At 34.7% G+C, this 16260-nt stretch overlaps 1 protein-coding gene across 2 annotated transcripts in view; it reads left to right on the top strand.

Moving 5' to 3' along the window:
• The window catches only part of EXOC2 (exocyst complex component 2), a 125250-nt gene that overhangs the window by 73659 nt on the left and 35331 nt on the right, over positions 1-16260 (top strand). For both annotated transcript variants that reach the window (XM_079300979.1, XM_079300980.1), the window contains exons 16-23: positions 433-554; positions 4046-4107; positions 6373-6453; positions 7382-7441; positions 8298-8359; positions 9283-9349; positions 11244-11360; positions 15257-15398. In XM_079300979.1, coding sequence (XP_079157105.1) covers positions 433-554; positions 4046-4107; positions 6373-6453; positions 7382-7441; positions 8298-8359; positions 9283-9349; positions 11244-11360; positions 15257-15398 — 713 coding nt within the window. The remainder of the gene's footprint in view (positions 1-432; positions 555-4045; positions 4108-6372; positions 6454-7381; positions 7442-8297; positions 8360-9282; positions 9350-11243; positions 11361-15256; positions 15399-16260) is intronic.

Raw genomic sequence — 16260 nt, 5'->3', positions numbered from 1 at the left:
ACAGCTTAATACCTGTTACTGTTTACATGCAAGTAAAAAATATCTCAGAAACCCAATTGTGGATCTTCAATTTGACCTAGGCATTTATCTAAAAATAGAACAAAGAAGTTGCTACTACTCCAGAAAGACTATTCTTGGATCATAGGACAGGAGATCAAGCAGTAAAGTGCAAGAAGACAGTAGAAAAGTGTGGCATGTTGCTGTGATGACATTATTGTAATCTTTGAGAAAAATAAATCTGCATTTCCAATCTTCTTATTTAAATAAATAATTGATCTTCTCCAAATGGGATAATTAGTTTTCAAAAATACACTGAGAATGGAACTGTTGTATTTATATATGCAGAAAATGCTTGAAAAACTTTATGTAGTTGTATCAGCTTAAAAGACACCTTCAGATTTACACTTCCATCTAACTTTATTTGTTTTCCAGGCTAAGTTCTGAGTCTCTTACTGCCCTTGAGATACCCAATGACATGCTTCAGATCATCCAGGATCTTATTCTGGACCTTCGTGTCCGTTGCATTATCGTGACCTTACAACACACAGCTGAAGGTAATAGAAGGCTGCAGGTCCCCTTGCTCACTGTCATTCTTTGTGCCCCTAATTGGTCCAAACCATGTTCTCAAAGATAACTGTTTATTACAGATATTGTAGTGGCATGGACTCACCTGGTTCTGTAGTCCCCCACAAGAGTTACTCAAATACCTTATTTTTCTGCTGGAAATAAGTTATGAGTATTTTCTTCCCTCAGTTCAATCAATAGAGTAAGTTAGACTTGTTTCTTTTGGGTTGAGACAGTTTTACAACACAAGTGATTTATTTCACAATGCAGCTTTTCCATGCTGGAAATGGAATTTATTTTCTTTCTTGAGATTTTCTATAACATGAAGAATTAAATAAGCAGTGTCCCATCCCCAAGGAAAGAGAAAGAAAAAAAAAAAAAAGCCCAAAAAAAAATCCACAGGCCTTTATAAAGTATTTTAGTTGTGTGGTTTCCAGGGCTTTTTACTAACATTGTAATCTCCAGGGTTTCCTGCTGTGTACACAACTTTTGCCATAAATGTCTAGATTGTGAAGGCCAGTCACACATTCTCTACATCTAATGTGACTCTATGCCATCAGAGGCCATTCTTCTTGCTGTCTTGTATTCAACTCTGAAATTTAAAGTTCAGTGAAGTAGACCTCCTAGAAATAAATGTCTCCTAAAATCAGGGCAGATTGATCTACTAATTCTCTTAGCAGGGCCATGGGTTTTTTTCCCAAAGGACTACTTATCCTCAATGTTAAAAAAATTAGGGCTTTTTAATATTACAATTTAATCACTTTTTAACATATGATTTTATGTAGGCTAAGAGTTTTATTCTAGGCTTAAGTGTGCCAAGCATAGGTGGCTATATCAATCAAGTTTTTAAACTTTTGGTGACAATAAATCATTAGTTATCTATGGTTTATTTGTTACAATATTGATTTGGACTCCATTCTTGGCTGTTGTTTTATTAAATCCATTTCACAATTAACATTATTTTTCTGCATTAATATCAAGCAAGCTGGCTGAATAAGTTCATGCATTGTCTCGTCTCCTTAAAACTCTCTAAAGTATTATGACTATTTCAGATTTCACATAAAGTAGAAGAAAGTATTTTTTGCTTTTCATCCCTTAACACAATTGAGCTCAATTTTTTTTCTTGATGATGTAAGAGATTTTTTTCTTTTAATTGTGTGATGAGGATGCTCTTATTGGTCTGACTTATTCCCCTGTCTAGGAATAGTGAGTGTTTCCTCAGATGTCCTGCAGTTTCAAAGGAAGGAAGTATTTAGCTCTCAACCATTTTCTTGACAGTCCTCAACTTATCCAATCTCTCAGTTACCTACCTAGCTTCTCCAGCACAGTCCAGAGAGTTCCAATGTGTGACCAGTGATAGAAAAATCTGTCGTGTTACTGGTTTTACCTACTTGTTGCATCATGGCAATAGCCCAGTTCTTTGTTCAGATGCAGTTTCTGCTCCACATGTTCTGATTGCTGTGCAGGAAAACTCTTGTGGTACTCTGCAACTTAGTTTTTAATACAAGCAATTCATACTTTCCTTTCTTGAATCAAAAGAAAGCAGATCCCTAGAGATGCTGGTAGGTGTTATTGGCTGGATAATGTAGCTCTCTTTTGTCTAGCCACAACAGGAGCTTTCCTCTCCCCCTGCTTCCATCCCCTATCAGTGAAGAGTTCTGTGTGTTTGCTATAGTATTCAACAGGACAGATGCCTGCTTGTATCATAACTCTCGTTTCATACTGTTACATTTCATGCCTTATCTGTGGGCCCCTTTTTTTTGTTCTTTGCCTGCTAAAGAATATCATACTTCTGGAATGTATTTAAGATAGTGGGGATGTTTTTCTGCACATGACCATGTTAATTGGGCCCTTGAAAAAATTCTTATTATTAAGAGGCAGTGGATATTCTCATAGAGCTATGTAAATGTATCTCACAAGTAGCTGTATCTGTAATAGTAAGTCAAAAAGGCTCCTCCTGGACTTGAATGTCACCTCTCTAATATCTCTGAAATATGACTAAAGTGCTGCATGTTGTAAGTTGGTAAAGGCATTCACATGTAATTGAAATATTCAAATGTAGTTAAAATATTCATTAGAGCACTTTGCTTTTCAAATACGATCAACCTGCCCACGCACAGGGGTTTTTTTGTTGTCTTGTGATAAACACCATACACACACACTGGCCCTGAGAGGCAGCCTGTGTTCTTTCCCTCCCATATGTGGTCACTGGTCATAAAGGTCATGAAAGAGAAATTATGTGAATGCCAGACTAGACAGGGAGTTTTCATGAATGTATTTGACTGGAATTTGATGTGCAGTGAAATATGAGAAAGAAATTTGGTGGGTTTTATATTTGTATTAACTAAGAACAGAATGCAGAAGTCAGCACCACAAAAACATGTAAGGCTGACCAGTGCAATCTAAACCTTACAAGAGTATCAATTGAATTAAGTAGAAAAGTGAACAGAGTAATTATTCTGCATAATCCCTTAATGTCTTTTATCCTCACTGAGCCTATACTTCCATGAGAGTTCAGAGTATGGCTCTATAACTAAGCTTCTTAATTTAGCTACAGGAAGCTCTGAGATTCTGAAGATACCTTTCAGCACACATTAGTTATAGTCTGCATGGATTTTTAGAAGAGATGGTGTTCACTGAAATTTTTGTTCATTTAAAAGGGAGTTTCTTGATGTGCAGGCACTTCTGATGAGCAATTTCTGTATGAGAAAACTGTTATGTCAAAGCCCCACAAACTGCACACAGTTCATCTTTGCTCTGTTTACACTTCAGTTAAGCCCAAAGCACAGTGATGATGCACAATGCACACCATCCATTGAGGAATTGTGTTTTTATAGTGCGTAAGTTTTGGATTCACGTCCCAATAAATAATTATATAGTAGTAAGCCTGTATAAGTTAACACCTGGGTAGTGAAAGAGTGCTTTTTGCATATATGTTCATGTACTTTTGAAGAAAATGTAGCACCATGGACCCTTGACTCTGAGTGAGAACCATGTGCCTCTTTTATAGTTCTGAATATGAACTATGTGCTGTCCTTTCTGTCTTTGCTAAAACACTAGGTAGTTGTTATTTCATTTTTAATTAAGAGCTAGAGCATTATAGACTATATAAGACTCAGGTTTTTAGTTAAAGTATTTTGTATTGTGATAAAAAGTTTACAAAATAAAAACAAACCCAAAGCCTTCACAATATTCCTTTAATTCTAAGCTTTCCAGTAAGCTATGTGCTTCATGCAAGTCCTGCATGTATCATAGATGTTCTTCTCTGTGTGGTGTCAGCAGCACCATATAGTTCCATTCTTAGTCATTTGAGAGTACTGAAGGCTTTGAAGCTTGAAGTGCTATTTGCTTGTATGCCTCGTCATTGCAGTTCCAGTGTCTGTGGTTTCTTTTCAAGTTCAAGGAGTTTTTAATAATTAAAATTTATACCTTCTCTCCCCACCCACCCATCCCATGTTTCCCCTATTACTCTGTCCTGCAGATATAAAGAGATTAGCTGAAAAGGAGGACTGGGTTGTTGACAATGAAGGTTTGACATCATTGGTGGGTATATTTGGTGTCGTGTAGGCACTTTCTTTGCTGGATTTTTTCTTACTTTTGCATGTGTAATGAAAACTATTTCTATATTCTCCAAAATTTTGATTACTTTAGACACTTTATCTGTGTGTGCATACTGGTGTCTATAGTTTTATTAAAATATGAAAATACGAGAAGTTTTTTTCAATTGAATTGGTTGCCTCTTTGAATGGTTTACTGGAGTAAAAAGTCATACTTGAGGTCACAAGTTCAGTTCACATCAAAATGCTTCATAACTTAGTAGACACACTACCATGGAATTGGTCTGTAGCTAAATAAAGAGGTCACTTATATGTTATAATGAGAAATTGAACTGAAAAGCAACTAATTTAGGATATTGCCTGCATGCAAACAACCAGTGACTTGAAACCAAATTCAGATAAATTACTGAGATACTTTCTGGAAATAAACAGTAATGAGTAATGCCTAAAACACAGCAAGCACGTTGTAGGTGTGACTTAAATACAATCTGTGAAAGCAGAAAAGGCCTGTGGGAGGGAGAGTTGCTTTGTGTATGTTATCTAAGGGAATGCTCACAGACTTTTTTAGTTCTTCTTACTTGCTTCTATAAATAAGTGTTTGAAATTGAGTAGGAGGACATTAAGCAGTCACAATATGCACACTGTAGGAAGGAGTGTTGTTGTCAATTGTAGTACTATAACCAGATTTACAGCTTCTGGTCTTGATTTCAGTTGCTGCTGCTGTGGGCAAGTCCCTTAACTTTTCTGTTTGTCACTATGTTCATCTGCTGAATGGAGGGGGGGATGGTTCTTCCACCAAAGTGTTGTTTCTTTATGCTTGTGCTGTAGCCTAACACATCTTTATTTAAAAAATGTTTAAATCATTTTTTTGCTTAGAAATCACCCATTCATTCCTTGTATACAGTACTTTACTAAGATACCTTTTGAGACCATGGTTGAAACATGCCAAATTTTAATGGTGGAAGCAGACTGTGCTTTGTCATAGCAAGATTATTTGCCTACCAAAGTAGAATTCATTGGGATAATATTAGAGCAAAAGTTAACCAGTATAAAAAGGGGCCAGATAGTCTCTTCAGGGACATTTTAGGCTTGAGGTAGAAACTGTATTTTAAGTTTTTAGGAAAGGTTGAAGAACCTTTTAGCATTTATATTCTAGGTAAAAGATACAGTAAGATATAGAAACAGTTTTTCTCACCTTCATAATATCCAAAGAATCAGATATCTAAACACCTTTCTTCCACTGAAATGTGATGTTTTATAGTGTGGAACCAAAAACCCAAGAGGAGCAACTTTGCTGCTGGCCTTCTTCTTTTAAGGGGTCAAAAAATACTAAATACAGATTGTCTTAGTGGCTTTTTTCATTATTTCCATTTTGCCTTGTAAGGATCAGTTCCCCAACCCACCTCCATCATTTACAGAAATAAAAATTATTCCTAAGCCTAAAGTTGGTGGCATGCCATTAACTATTTACTGAATGAAAAGCAAGTTTTCAGGACTTACATACTCTTTTGTCCACTTCTTTGACCCAAATCCAGTGAGATGATGTCCCTCTTTTCTGGAGCACTGGCTGCTTCATGTTGCCCTGCACAAGTTCCTGACCAAATGCCAGCAGACAGATGCATTAGAAAAATAAAGTGTGACTTATCAGGGAAGAGAGAAAGAGAAGGAAAAAGTGACTAATGACTCTGCTGTGAACCTGTTTGCACTTTCGGGATGAAATTGATACATGTTATCCAGACACTGATATTTCAGGTTTGGAAACTTGAAGGTAACAATGGCCCCTCAAACCATTTTTGTTCCATTTGAAGCATGCTTCAGTCTGATTTTTTAAAAACCTTTTGCTGAAATGCAGTGCAGAAACACTAGATATCCCAGGCAAAATTCTGTCCATCTTGGATCAAGGAGTGGAGGAGGGAGTGTGTCAACAGGAATCTGTAAAGCTTCCACAAAAGGTCTAAAAATCTTTCATAAGCCTTTTACATGAGGCTGCTTGGTATAAAAGTCTCTCATTCAGATAGAAAAATGTACATTGATCTATGGCAATAATTCTGTAGATAATTTACATACAAAAGCACATCACTATGAAAGGATCCATTGGTAATACATGAAATGTGATTTTTTTTTTCCCTCCTACCCTAGTTTGGCATAATTTGTAAATAAAGAGTTTACCGTATATCTTGTAAGTTTTATGTATTTGTGTAGTGTATATTTAATGTCCTTATCTACAGCTAACAACTCATTTGACTTTCAGCCATCCCAGTTTGAACAGTGCATTATTCATTCCTTGCAATCTCTTAAAACTGTGTTGGACTGCAAACCTGGAGAAGCCAGTGTAAGTTTTGATTTATGTTTTTATTTTTGTTCTTCTTCTGAAACCCAATAGTAATTTATATGAAAAGAACTTTCAGAGAATGATCCAAGGATATAACTTTCCTCTTTATTTTTTTTCCCATGTACACCTTTTCACTTGTGCTAGCTTTTAAACTTCTGTTTGTACTTCATTTGTTAAGGGTAAATTTTGTGGGGTGGATGGAACCTGTATTTAAATCCTTAAAGCTGTTCTGGAAAAAATGGTGCTACTCACATAATTTTCAGATAGCACTAAACATTATATCTAAAATAAAAAAGGGAGAGGCCATTCCTAGGAGTTACTCTTCACTCAGTGTTGGATCCAAATTACTTGAAGAACTTAAATTCAGTTTTTTTGCCCCCATCTGCTCAGTACCCTGAGGCCCTGATTGATTGAAACACTGATATTTTTCTTTCAGGTTTCAGTGTTTTGAGGAAGTTTAACACTTTTCCAAACTCCCTTGGGGCCCTGTGTATAGATATTGTTTCTCTGTTCTCATTTAAATTAATCTTTCTGGCTAGCTTGTCTACTTTTTTAATGAACATTATTCATAAGGATCTGCAGTGAATTCACCTGCATGATGAATCCTCCTTTTTAGGGCACAAAGACCTTGAAATATCCTGGGAGTTTTTGCTGCATTAGCCAACAATGACACATACTACATGTACTACAACTTCCTTCCTTTTACTATGATATCTCCTCATACTTATCAAACTGTTTACTGGATCTTGTATTGTCTCTCCCATTTTTAGGATGGAGAAGAAAAATTTAAATTGATCCATAAGAAAACAGTGTCCCAGCAGCCATTCCTTTAATTGTGTCATCTCTTTAGGGATAAGTCACTCAGGCCTTCCTTGAGAATAAGGCCATGTAAAGTTGTTCTGCTAAAATAATATGCTTGCATCCTCAGGTTTTCCAGCAGCAGAAAACACAGGAGGATGTGTGCCAGCTAAGCATTGGGATCATGCAGGTAACTTGAGCACTTTAAAGTACAAAATTGTCAACACAAGTGACAATCAAAAAATCTGTGTGTTGTACCTTACTCACCTCCCAAAAGGCAGCTTAAGTTGATGACTCTGTTATTCCTCTGGTACACTCTGGGATTCTGAGAAATGTTTGACTTTAAAAGGTAGTTAGAACTTACTAGCTCAATCCAGTGATGGCAAATGCTCAGAGGGTAAGTGACATATTCAAGTATTTTACTGAATGTAAGATTTGTTCAAGATTTTACTGACAATTGATACCTCCTGAGCTGATGCCATCCAACATCTGTACACTGCAGTGAGAAGAAAAATGCTGATTTTCATCAGCTGAAGACCTGGCTTTTAATTTTTGCAGCAGAAAACAGTGTTCTTCGTAACAAAATCTGACTTTTAAAAATTGATTTGAAATTAGGTAATAGCATTCTTTAGGGTTTTGAACCATTTTTATAGTTTCCTTGAATAAGAAATCATGAGCCAGAACAACAAAAGGATTATAGTGAGGCTTCTGCTATTTTTACTTGGGATCCATTATTCAGATTGAGCACATGAAAACTGTTAACCATGCTAATCACCAGATTATCACTGCATAATTTTAGACATGCATCATGAAAATTACTTATCAGGATTAAAATTTATTGTGTTTTCTTACAAGTAAACTGATGCATGCGAAATAGAAAATATGCATCTAGAAGTTGTTACTAAACATTGTTGCATTTATGTAAGGTTTAAGACAAAACAAGGTGATGATGATTGCTCTGCTTTTACTGAGTACAGTTAAAGTGAATTTTAGAACTTTGTTTTAGTTCTGGCACAAAAGTTAGATCTTGCTTTATTATTTCCTAGGGCTTTATAGATTGTTTGGAACAGCTCAGCACCAAACCTGATGGTGACATAGATACATCACAGTAAGTAAAAAGAAATAAGATTTATATGTAGTATTCTGCAATAGTGTGTCCAAATCTTAAATTTCACTGGGAGTGTGGTTTTATCCCTTCTGTATTTCATATTTCTTGGGAATATTTTGCCTTTGAATAGTGATGCTTTGAAATAAGAGCAGGTACTATTTATGTCAAAACGTTGTGTGGCATCATGTAATAAAGACTGTACAAGATTATTAATATTACTTTACTTACACCATTTTATTCAGTGACACAGATTGTGTGCTGTTGAAGCAAATGTGTTGGTTTTGACATGACTTTATGTGGAATCAGTTGTGCTTGTCACTAAGTAACGTCCAGTCATGGTGAAACATCCCCTGCCTTTCTTTTCTTCCTTTCTATTTTTTTACTGATTGTATATTGTATTTCTGCTAAATTCATGAAAGTTGTTTGTTCAATATATGCTTATGAGCTACTTATTTTAGAAACTAAAACAAGTCAGAGTAGCCTGAGCTTCCAGGAGGAACAAACATTTATGAAAAGAGAGAGCCTTGACAAATACAGCAATGTGCATTGGAAAGGGCAAATTAATTCTGATTTTAATGAAATTTCTTTTTCTTCCTATTCAGATGACCATTGTCTGGATAGGTGTAAAAACAGAATCTATGGCAAAACAGAGAAATTGAAAAATGCTTTAGGAAGGAAAGGAAAGGTCTGTAGGTAGAATAGTACTATCAGACCACCAAGCTCCATGTGCAGGCTTTGTGAGCATCTTGGGAAAACAGAACAATGTGGGCTGCTTTGTTTTCTGGTCTAAGGGGGGGGGGGGTTGAAACACGATTGCATTCATTCCTCTTGATTTGAATCCACCACACCATGTCTAATTTTTTTTTCATGTATTAAAAGCACTACACTTTTGTATATACTTACTTTTTAAACAATGTTCCTAGTCTTTCAGTTGATGTTTCATCTCCAGATTTGTTTGGAAGCATTCATGAAGAATCGAGTCTTTCTTCAGTAAGTTTGGCTTCTATATCTAAAAGCTGATGTGAAAATACTTCTCAAAGATACAAGAATGTGGCTCTTTTTTATTGTTGCAATATTGTAAATATTGGGGGGTTTTTTTGCAGGTATTTCTCTTGTTGAAAACACTGTTTTTTATGGTATCTTAGTGTACCATGTTAAGATAACTTGTGAAAGTGATTTTTGAAAGTGGGTCCTCAGAAACTAAAATGGCATCACAGAAATCAGTGAAAATAGCACTGGTGTTAAGTCAGCTGAGGATTTTACTTTTGATTTATGATCTTGTCTTAGATTAGAATCAGTCTGATTATTAGTTACTTTTTTAAACCCACAGAGATACAGATATTCAGGAATACAGTTTCCCCCTGAAAATTTACTGAGAATAAGTATTGGTTATTTTCTTGATTTGTTTGCTTCTGGGTTTTTAGGAAGGTGGAAAAAGATTTCTAATATTCTTGTCACTTTGGTAAATGTACTTTCTTCCATTTAAGCAGCTGATAAAAAAGTGTAGGTTTTACCTGCAAGAAACCTACTGAGAACCTCTTGTAAAATTAATATTCCTTAGTGCAGGTTTTAAGTGTTGTCAGAAGCCCAGCTTTGCCTAATTTACAAGATCAATAAGCATTTCTGTTGCAATAAAGAATCAAAGATTGCCAAATTGGAGCAAGTTTCCAAATTGTAGACTATAAAAACTAGTTCTTTATATAATTTTATTCTTGCAACACATAGATTTGAGATTAATTATTGACTTCTGTCTGGGGCTTCTTTCTATATGTCATAGGTACAAACACTTAAAAAAAAAAAAAAGTAGTCATAATTGTGTTTGGCTTCCATGGTTCCATGGCATCCTTTTCTTACGTAAATCACAAGACATTTTGTCTTCTCTTTCTTGTATGAGAACAGAGAAAGTGAGTGATTGGAGTAAGATTGGTGTCTGTATTTTTTTAATTCTCTTTTTCGAAGGGACTGCTTACTGCCTGATTATAACTTAAAGTAGAAGGCAACTCTCAGTCTTAGTCATTGTATTACTGAAATACAAAACTGTCAGGAGTTCTGGGTCTGAAAACCAATATCATTTTTAATCAGATCAGTGCTGTTATGGTGACTTTACTGTCAAATAATTTTATTTTCAAAATATTTTCTCAGTTGATTTTTGACTTTCATCTGAGGAAGAAAAATAGTTTGAAATTAAAAGAAGGAGAGGGGAAGAGGGAAGACCCAATCTATTTAAATAATAGCTCTGTCTTGTTTGGTTCTTTGTTTGGAAACTATATCTTACTATATCAAGATCAAGGAAAGGCAATTGTGGTATCTCGACTCCAGAATGTATTTGACTCCCTTGTAGTTAAAAGATATGTTGAAGGATGGACATAAGTTATAACTACCTAGCATTTCTTCAAACTGCTGAAATTATATAATGTAGTTGAGAACCTTCTAGTATTTTAGAGTTGGTGAGTGCATTTGTTCAGTACCTGCTTCCCGTGTTTTAGCCAGCTTCATGGAAAAGTGAAGATGATCTTCAGTTGATTTTATGATGGTCATAATTCTTAGTATATTTCTTGAAACAAAGTAAAATCCAGAAACAGCTTCCTGGAAAGCTGTCCAAACCTAATTTTTGTAAAGAAGCCTTAACCACAGTTCTGTATTAGTCACAACTATTCCAATGAATGCTCTGGATCCTATAAAAAGAAGCATCTTGTTCAACATCACACCTGATACTCATTCAGTTCTCAGTAGTTTATTGACAAAAGTAGTTGTAAACCCTACTTTATTTATGAGAATGCTTATTGTGCACAGAGAGTCAGTAAAATATTCTGTATACATTTACAGTGTTGTTTATGCTGATACTTTTTTCCACTGTTATGCTCTTCCTTCTCTTACATTTTAGGAGCAGAGACTTTTAATTGCACTCAGTAACTGCCGTTACCTGGAACGTCATACCTTCCTAAATATAGCTGAACATTTTGAGAAACATGGCTTCCAAGGTGTTGATAAAATAACTCAAGTAAGTGAGAGCACTGGAATGAAGCATCATTGCTTGAAGATTTTTATTTGGTTTACCTTCAGTGAAAAGTTAGGTGCAAGTGTCCAAACATCCAAAATGACTCCTGGGTGAGCCTTCCACAAATGGGTGGGACTGGAAGCATTAGTTGGGCACAACAACAAGAATATGATCCTGTGTGTTCATACAGGGCTTAAGTAGCCAGTATAGAAAATGTGAGCTCTTTTTCAGGACTTGTGTATTCAATGGCAGAGCTTATCAGATTTCTTAGTAAAGCTGTTTAATGTCACTGTGTTCTCTCAATGCAGAAAGTAAAAGATTGTTATCTCAGGAATATACATGATAAATTATTTCATCTGGAAATCTGCATTACTGATAGCTCTTGTTCGTAAACTAGTTCATGGTTTTTTTGTTGTGTTTTGGGGGGTTTTTTGTTGTTTTTTCTTTTTCAAAGAACGAAAATGTCAAAGTGGGTGGCAGTAGCTGTCTCATTTTCCTGCCTTTTTGTAAAGATTAATCACTTCTTATGAGAAATGTTGTGACTTAATCCTTAGGACCATAAAGTTAGTTTATTTACAGAAATACTTGTTGGTTGGAAGTAAAATGTTATCTTTTCCAGTACAGAGTACAGTATTTCACTCAAACTGATTGTTCAGCTGTGTAGTACATCCTTAGTCCCATTATGCCTGAATGTTGCTTCAATTTCTACAGACTAAGTAGTTTTGAATAGCATTTCAAAGGGATTGCTATGATTTGTATGATTAGTACAGTGTAGAAGATTACTCTGGATATTGCCATTTTTTGCTGCTGAGAGTTGAGCCTGGTACAGCTGGAAGCAGCTAAGACATCTGTTAATATGGGTTCGACACCCTGCCTTGCACAGCCACATCAAAGTAGTGCCACTACAATTTTGATATGTTTATAAATTACCAAATTCAGATGTTGAAATGGCAGATGGATTTCCAGTCTGTGTTAACCCTTTGAAAACTGTGACTGGTGCAATACTGCAAGTATGGGACACATCAGTGGGTGTGATGCTGGAGGGATTTGGATAATCAGATAGTCATCATAAGAGGACAATTTTTGAGCCCTTTATTAATTTTAAATGAGGATGGAAGCTCACAGATGTTTAGAGGGGTAGGTTGATTGTTTCAGTATTTTGTTCTGTCGCCTAAACTTTTGAAAGTTTTTAATTTATTTAAATATTATATTAAAAAGTTGCAATAAAGAATTGGCAGTTTTTTAAAAAATAGCTTTTATCTGAAAAGACTGAAACTAAATTATACTTTTAAATTCTGTCAGCTTTATAAATTTAATTTTAAAGTGAATTTGATAGTTTGTTTTAGTAAAAAATTATCTGTTCATACACTGGGCTGTTTTTTTTGAAGTTGCCTTTGTTAGTAGGGAAATCATTATTATCTAATATTCTGAAGTACAAAATTATAAATGGTAGCCAAGAACATTTCCTTACATTCTATATTGTTATTTCAATTTTTTTTTTTCTTAGTGTGCCAAATGCAAAATTACATAAAGCAGCCGAACATTATACTGTGCTTTTAGCACATGCTACCTTGGCACATACTCATGACTCTTGTTCTTCTCTGTGAAGATTCTTTAATTCAACTTATCATCAGTTTAGTAATTTACAAAGTAGAAAAAAAGATGTATCCTATAAAATTCATCCAGTTTATTGATTAAGCTTCTGAATAAAATTGTTTCCACAGTGCTGATAATTAGATAATATCAAAAGGTAGAAGCTCAAAATGGTTTTAATGCAAGAATTGAAAACTCTAGTCACAGGGATGTTCATAGCAGAAAGACAGCAATGTGAGAATTGTATATTTTTGTAAGCATTTAGCCCACTTGAGGGTCAGGAAAATGAGTATACACAGTGGATGTTAAGGAATTCTGTTCTGCTTCCTTCCCTCAATCCTGTGTTCAAAATTACTTTCAGCTTAATTGTTCATTCTTTCTTGCAACCTTTCCACCACCTGAAAAACCAGGTTACCACTATCTTAATTGTGTATTGAACTTGAAACACACTGAAAAGAACTTGCATGAAGGAAAAAAACCTGCATTGAATGTGCAGATGATCTTTTGTACTGAATGACTGCAAAAACGGAAGGTGGAATTACTTAAATCTGTAACACTTCACTGAGGAACATTGAAGCAGTTGTTTCACAGATTCTTTGAATGGCTACATATTTGCTGGGACTTTGCACTCAAACTTACTTTTCCCTCTAGTTCAAAGCTAAATAGGAATGGTCTAAGGGTTGTTATTCTCCCTAATGAGAAGAAATTGAAGTAAAAAATGTCTTGAAACTTGTGTAAGAGGAAAAAAAGAGGGAGATTTCTGTACCTTTTTTAATGTATTCTTTTTCAAAATAAGCAGTCAGGTAGAAGGAAAAGGGGAAGAAAATAACCTTGATCTTCTTATGCCTTATAGAAAGCTTTCCTTTGGGATAGAGATCCTCTTGTGACAAATTAAAGGAGGTTCATCACCTAGAAAAGCAGGAAAGTTGTGGTGTGTCTTGTGTCTGAACACCAACTTCACCATCCCAACTTTCCTAACAACAGTTTGACCTCAATAACAACTGTTTTCCCCTACACTTGTAATCTTCCCAAAAGCTTCTGCTTCTGTTCCTGACTCAAATATTGCAATTCCTTTTTCTCTTCATTTAACAATGTAGGCATACCAGAGTAGAGCACAATTTTGAGACATCCCTCTAGTGAATAAGCTTCAACCCTTATTTTACAGTTTGCAGTATTCAATCCTTAGAGAGGAAGTATTTTCTTTGTCTAAATTCCCAGTCTAATCTAGAGACCTGCTTTTAAAGCAGACCTCATTTTTACACGCCTTTACTTCTGAAAATTATTATTCATATACACGTGTGGGTGTGTGGGTGCATGTGTGTGCCTTTTCCCCTAATTGTTGAGGAAAATGAACACTATTTTAAAAGCTTTATTTTTGTGTTGCTTAAGCTCTTATTTATAAATAAGTAAATATATATCAGCAGAAGTCACGTGAGATTTTGATCTTAATTTTCATTTCATTTTATTTACATTTTGCATCCATTACTATGTTTAGATACTGGTGTTCTACTTAAACATTTTATGATATGCATTATGTTATAGAATCATTGTAGAAGCTATAATTACAGGGGATACCTATGTTTAATAAAAAACCTTGTAAAAAATTTAAAGTTGTTCAGATATGGTGAACAAACTGTCTGTATCCTCTTAGCTTTCAGTGTGGCTAAGTTGTGTGAATTATGAAAAAACACATGGAGAGCTGTTAAAGGGAAGGGTTTTGCAGATGTTAATGAGCTGCAGCTTCTGTTTCTATTGTACAGATGTTTGTTGAAGTAGAGAGGGGAAGTCCATAGGTTCAGTTTCAGAAGACAGAGGCTTCTAAATGAATAACATTCTTTTTAATATAGTGAGAATTTTTAAAATTAAAATTGATAAATCTAAAGTATTATACAAAAATCTTCATGTTTAAGGATGGAAATTTTTCTGGATATATTTTTAAGCTTTCACAAAATTCTGTTGTTTACTTTGCAAGATAAAGACCTCCTGACATGCTGGGGAAAAAAACATGCCAGTAGACAGTTACTGAATTATCTGCCTGCTTAGACATTTCTTGTATTTTTCATGAAAGTGTCTATTACTGAATACGATCAGGAAAAAAAAATTATACTGGGTAGGATGGACAGGTAATATGGAAATTCTTAGGTTTTTGTATACATAATTATGAATTGAAATGTGTCAGTAATCACTGCTTTTTGCTGAAATTAAAGAAGACATGAGGAAATTTTTTGGTTATGTGATTAAATTCTTTTAGTTAATGACTATTTATTATGTTCTTTCTCTTTCCTTTTTTTTGTTTAATTTTTTAGGTTAGTATGGAATCCTTGAAAGAGCTGGATCAAAGACTGTTTGAAATGTACATTGAATTCAAGGCAGATCCAATAGTTGGGTCATTAGAACCTGGCATTTATGCAGGATATTTTGATTGGAAAGATTGTCTCATTCCAACAGGTAAATATCTGCTTATTAAACTCAAATGATTTTAACAGTGATTGATAGGAGCTAAAACATACTGTACAATTAAAAACTTCTTTCTAGTCTGTGTTTTTAACTTTTGACATGTTCTCATTATGAGTTCTTTCTCATAGACTTTACCTAATTCCTAAATCGTTTTTCAAATACCCCCAAATGATTAAAGCTGCTTTCATTATTGATAATCTCTTTAATACTTGTTTTTTGTGATTATTTTGCTTCATTGCTCGTATATAATAGAAAGAATTATAAAAGCCATCTTTGCTATTTTCTTATGAAATTCATTGAGGTAGATTGGGATATTTTCCAATAGAATCTGGCTACTTTGATAATAGACGTAATTACAGTTCTCAAAAGGTAAAATTATGAGAAAATGTGTATTATAACAGTAGTTCAGCAAAGAATGTTAAACCATCGAAGGGCAGTATAAGGTGTTTAAAATGACTGAGATGTTAGTCATTATATAGCTGTTTTTAATATCCTACGTTTTGCGGAGGCATAATATATAAATGAGTCTGCCTTCTCTTTTTTTGCAGTAGTGAATATTGTGAACCCTTAGGTCCTTTGAACACATAATTTTTGTTATGTAAAATTGATACATTTAAATCCCTTACCACATGAATGCCTGGTTAATACCAAGTAGAAATTAGTTGTAGTGACATAGTACACGGTATTTTGAAGGTGATCTTATCCTAATCAATCTGTACATTCTTGTTTTGATTTTTTGATGGAGTTGTATGCAGCAGACTTAGTAAAAATTCTGTGGTACTTAAAAATTTGATATGGAAGTAATTACAAGAGGCACACTGGTAATCTGTGAATCCAGAGCTGCAAGTGCTTG

This window comes from Erithacus rubecula (assembly GCF_903797595.1).
Source record: "Erithacus rubecula genome assembly, chromosome: 3".
Classification (NCBI taxonomy): Eukaryota; Metazoa; Chordata; class Aves; order Passeriformes; family Muscicapidae; genus Erithacus; species Erithacus rubecula.
This window is presented reverse-complemented; position numbering and strand designations above follow the sequence as displayed.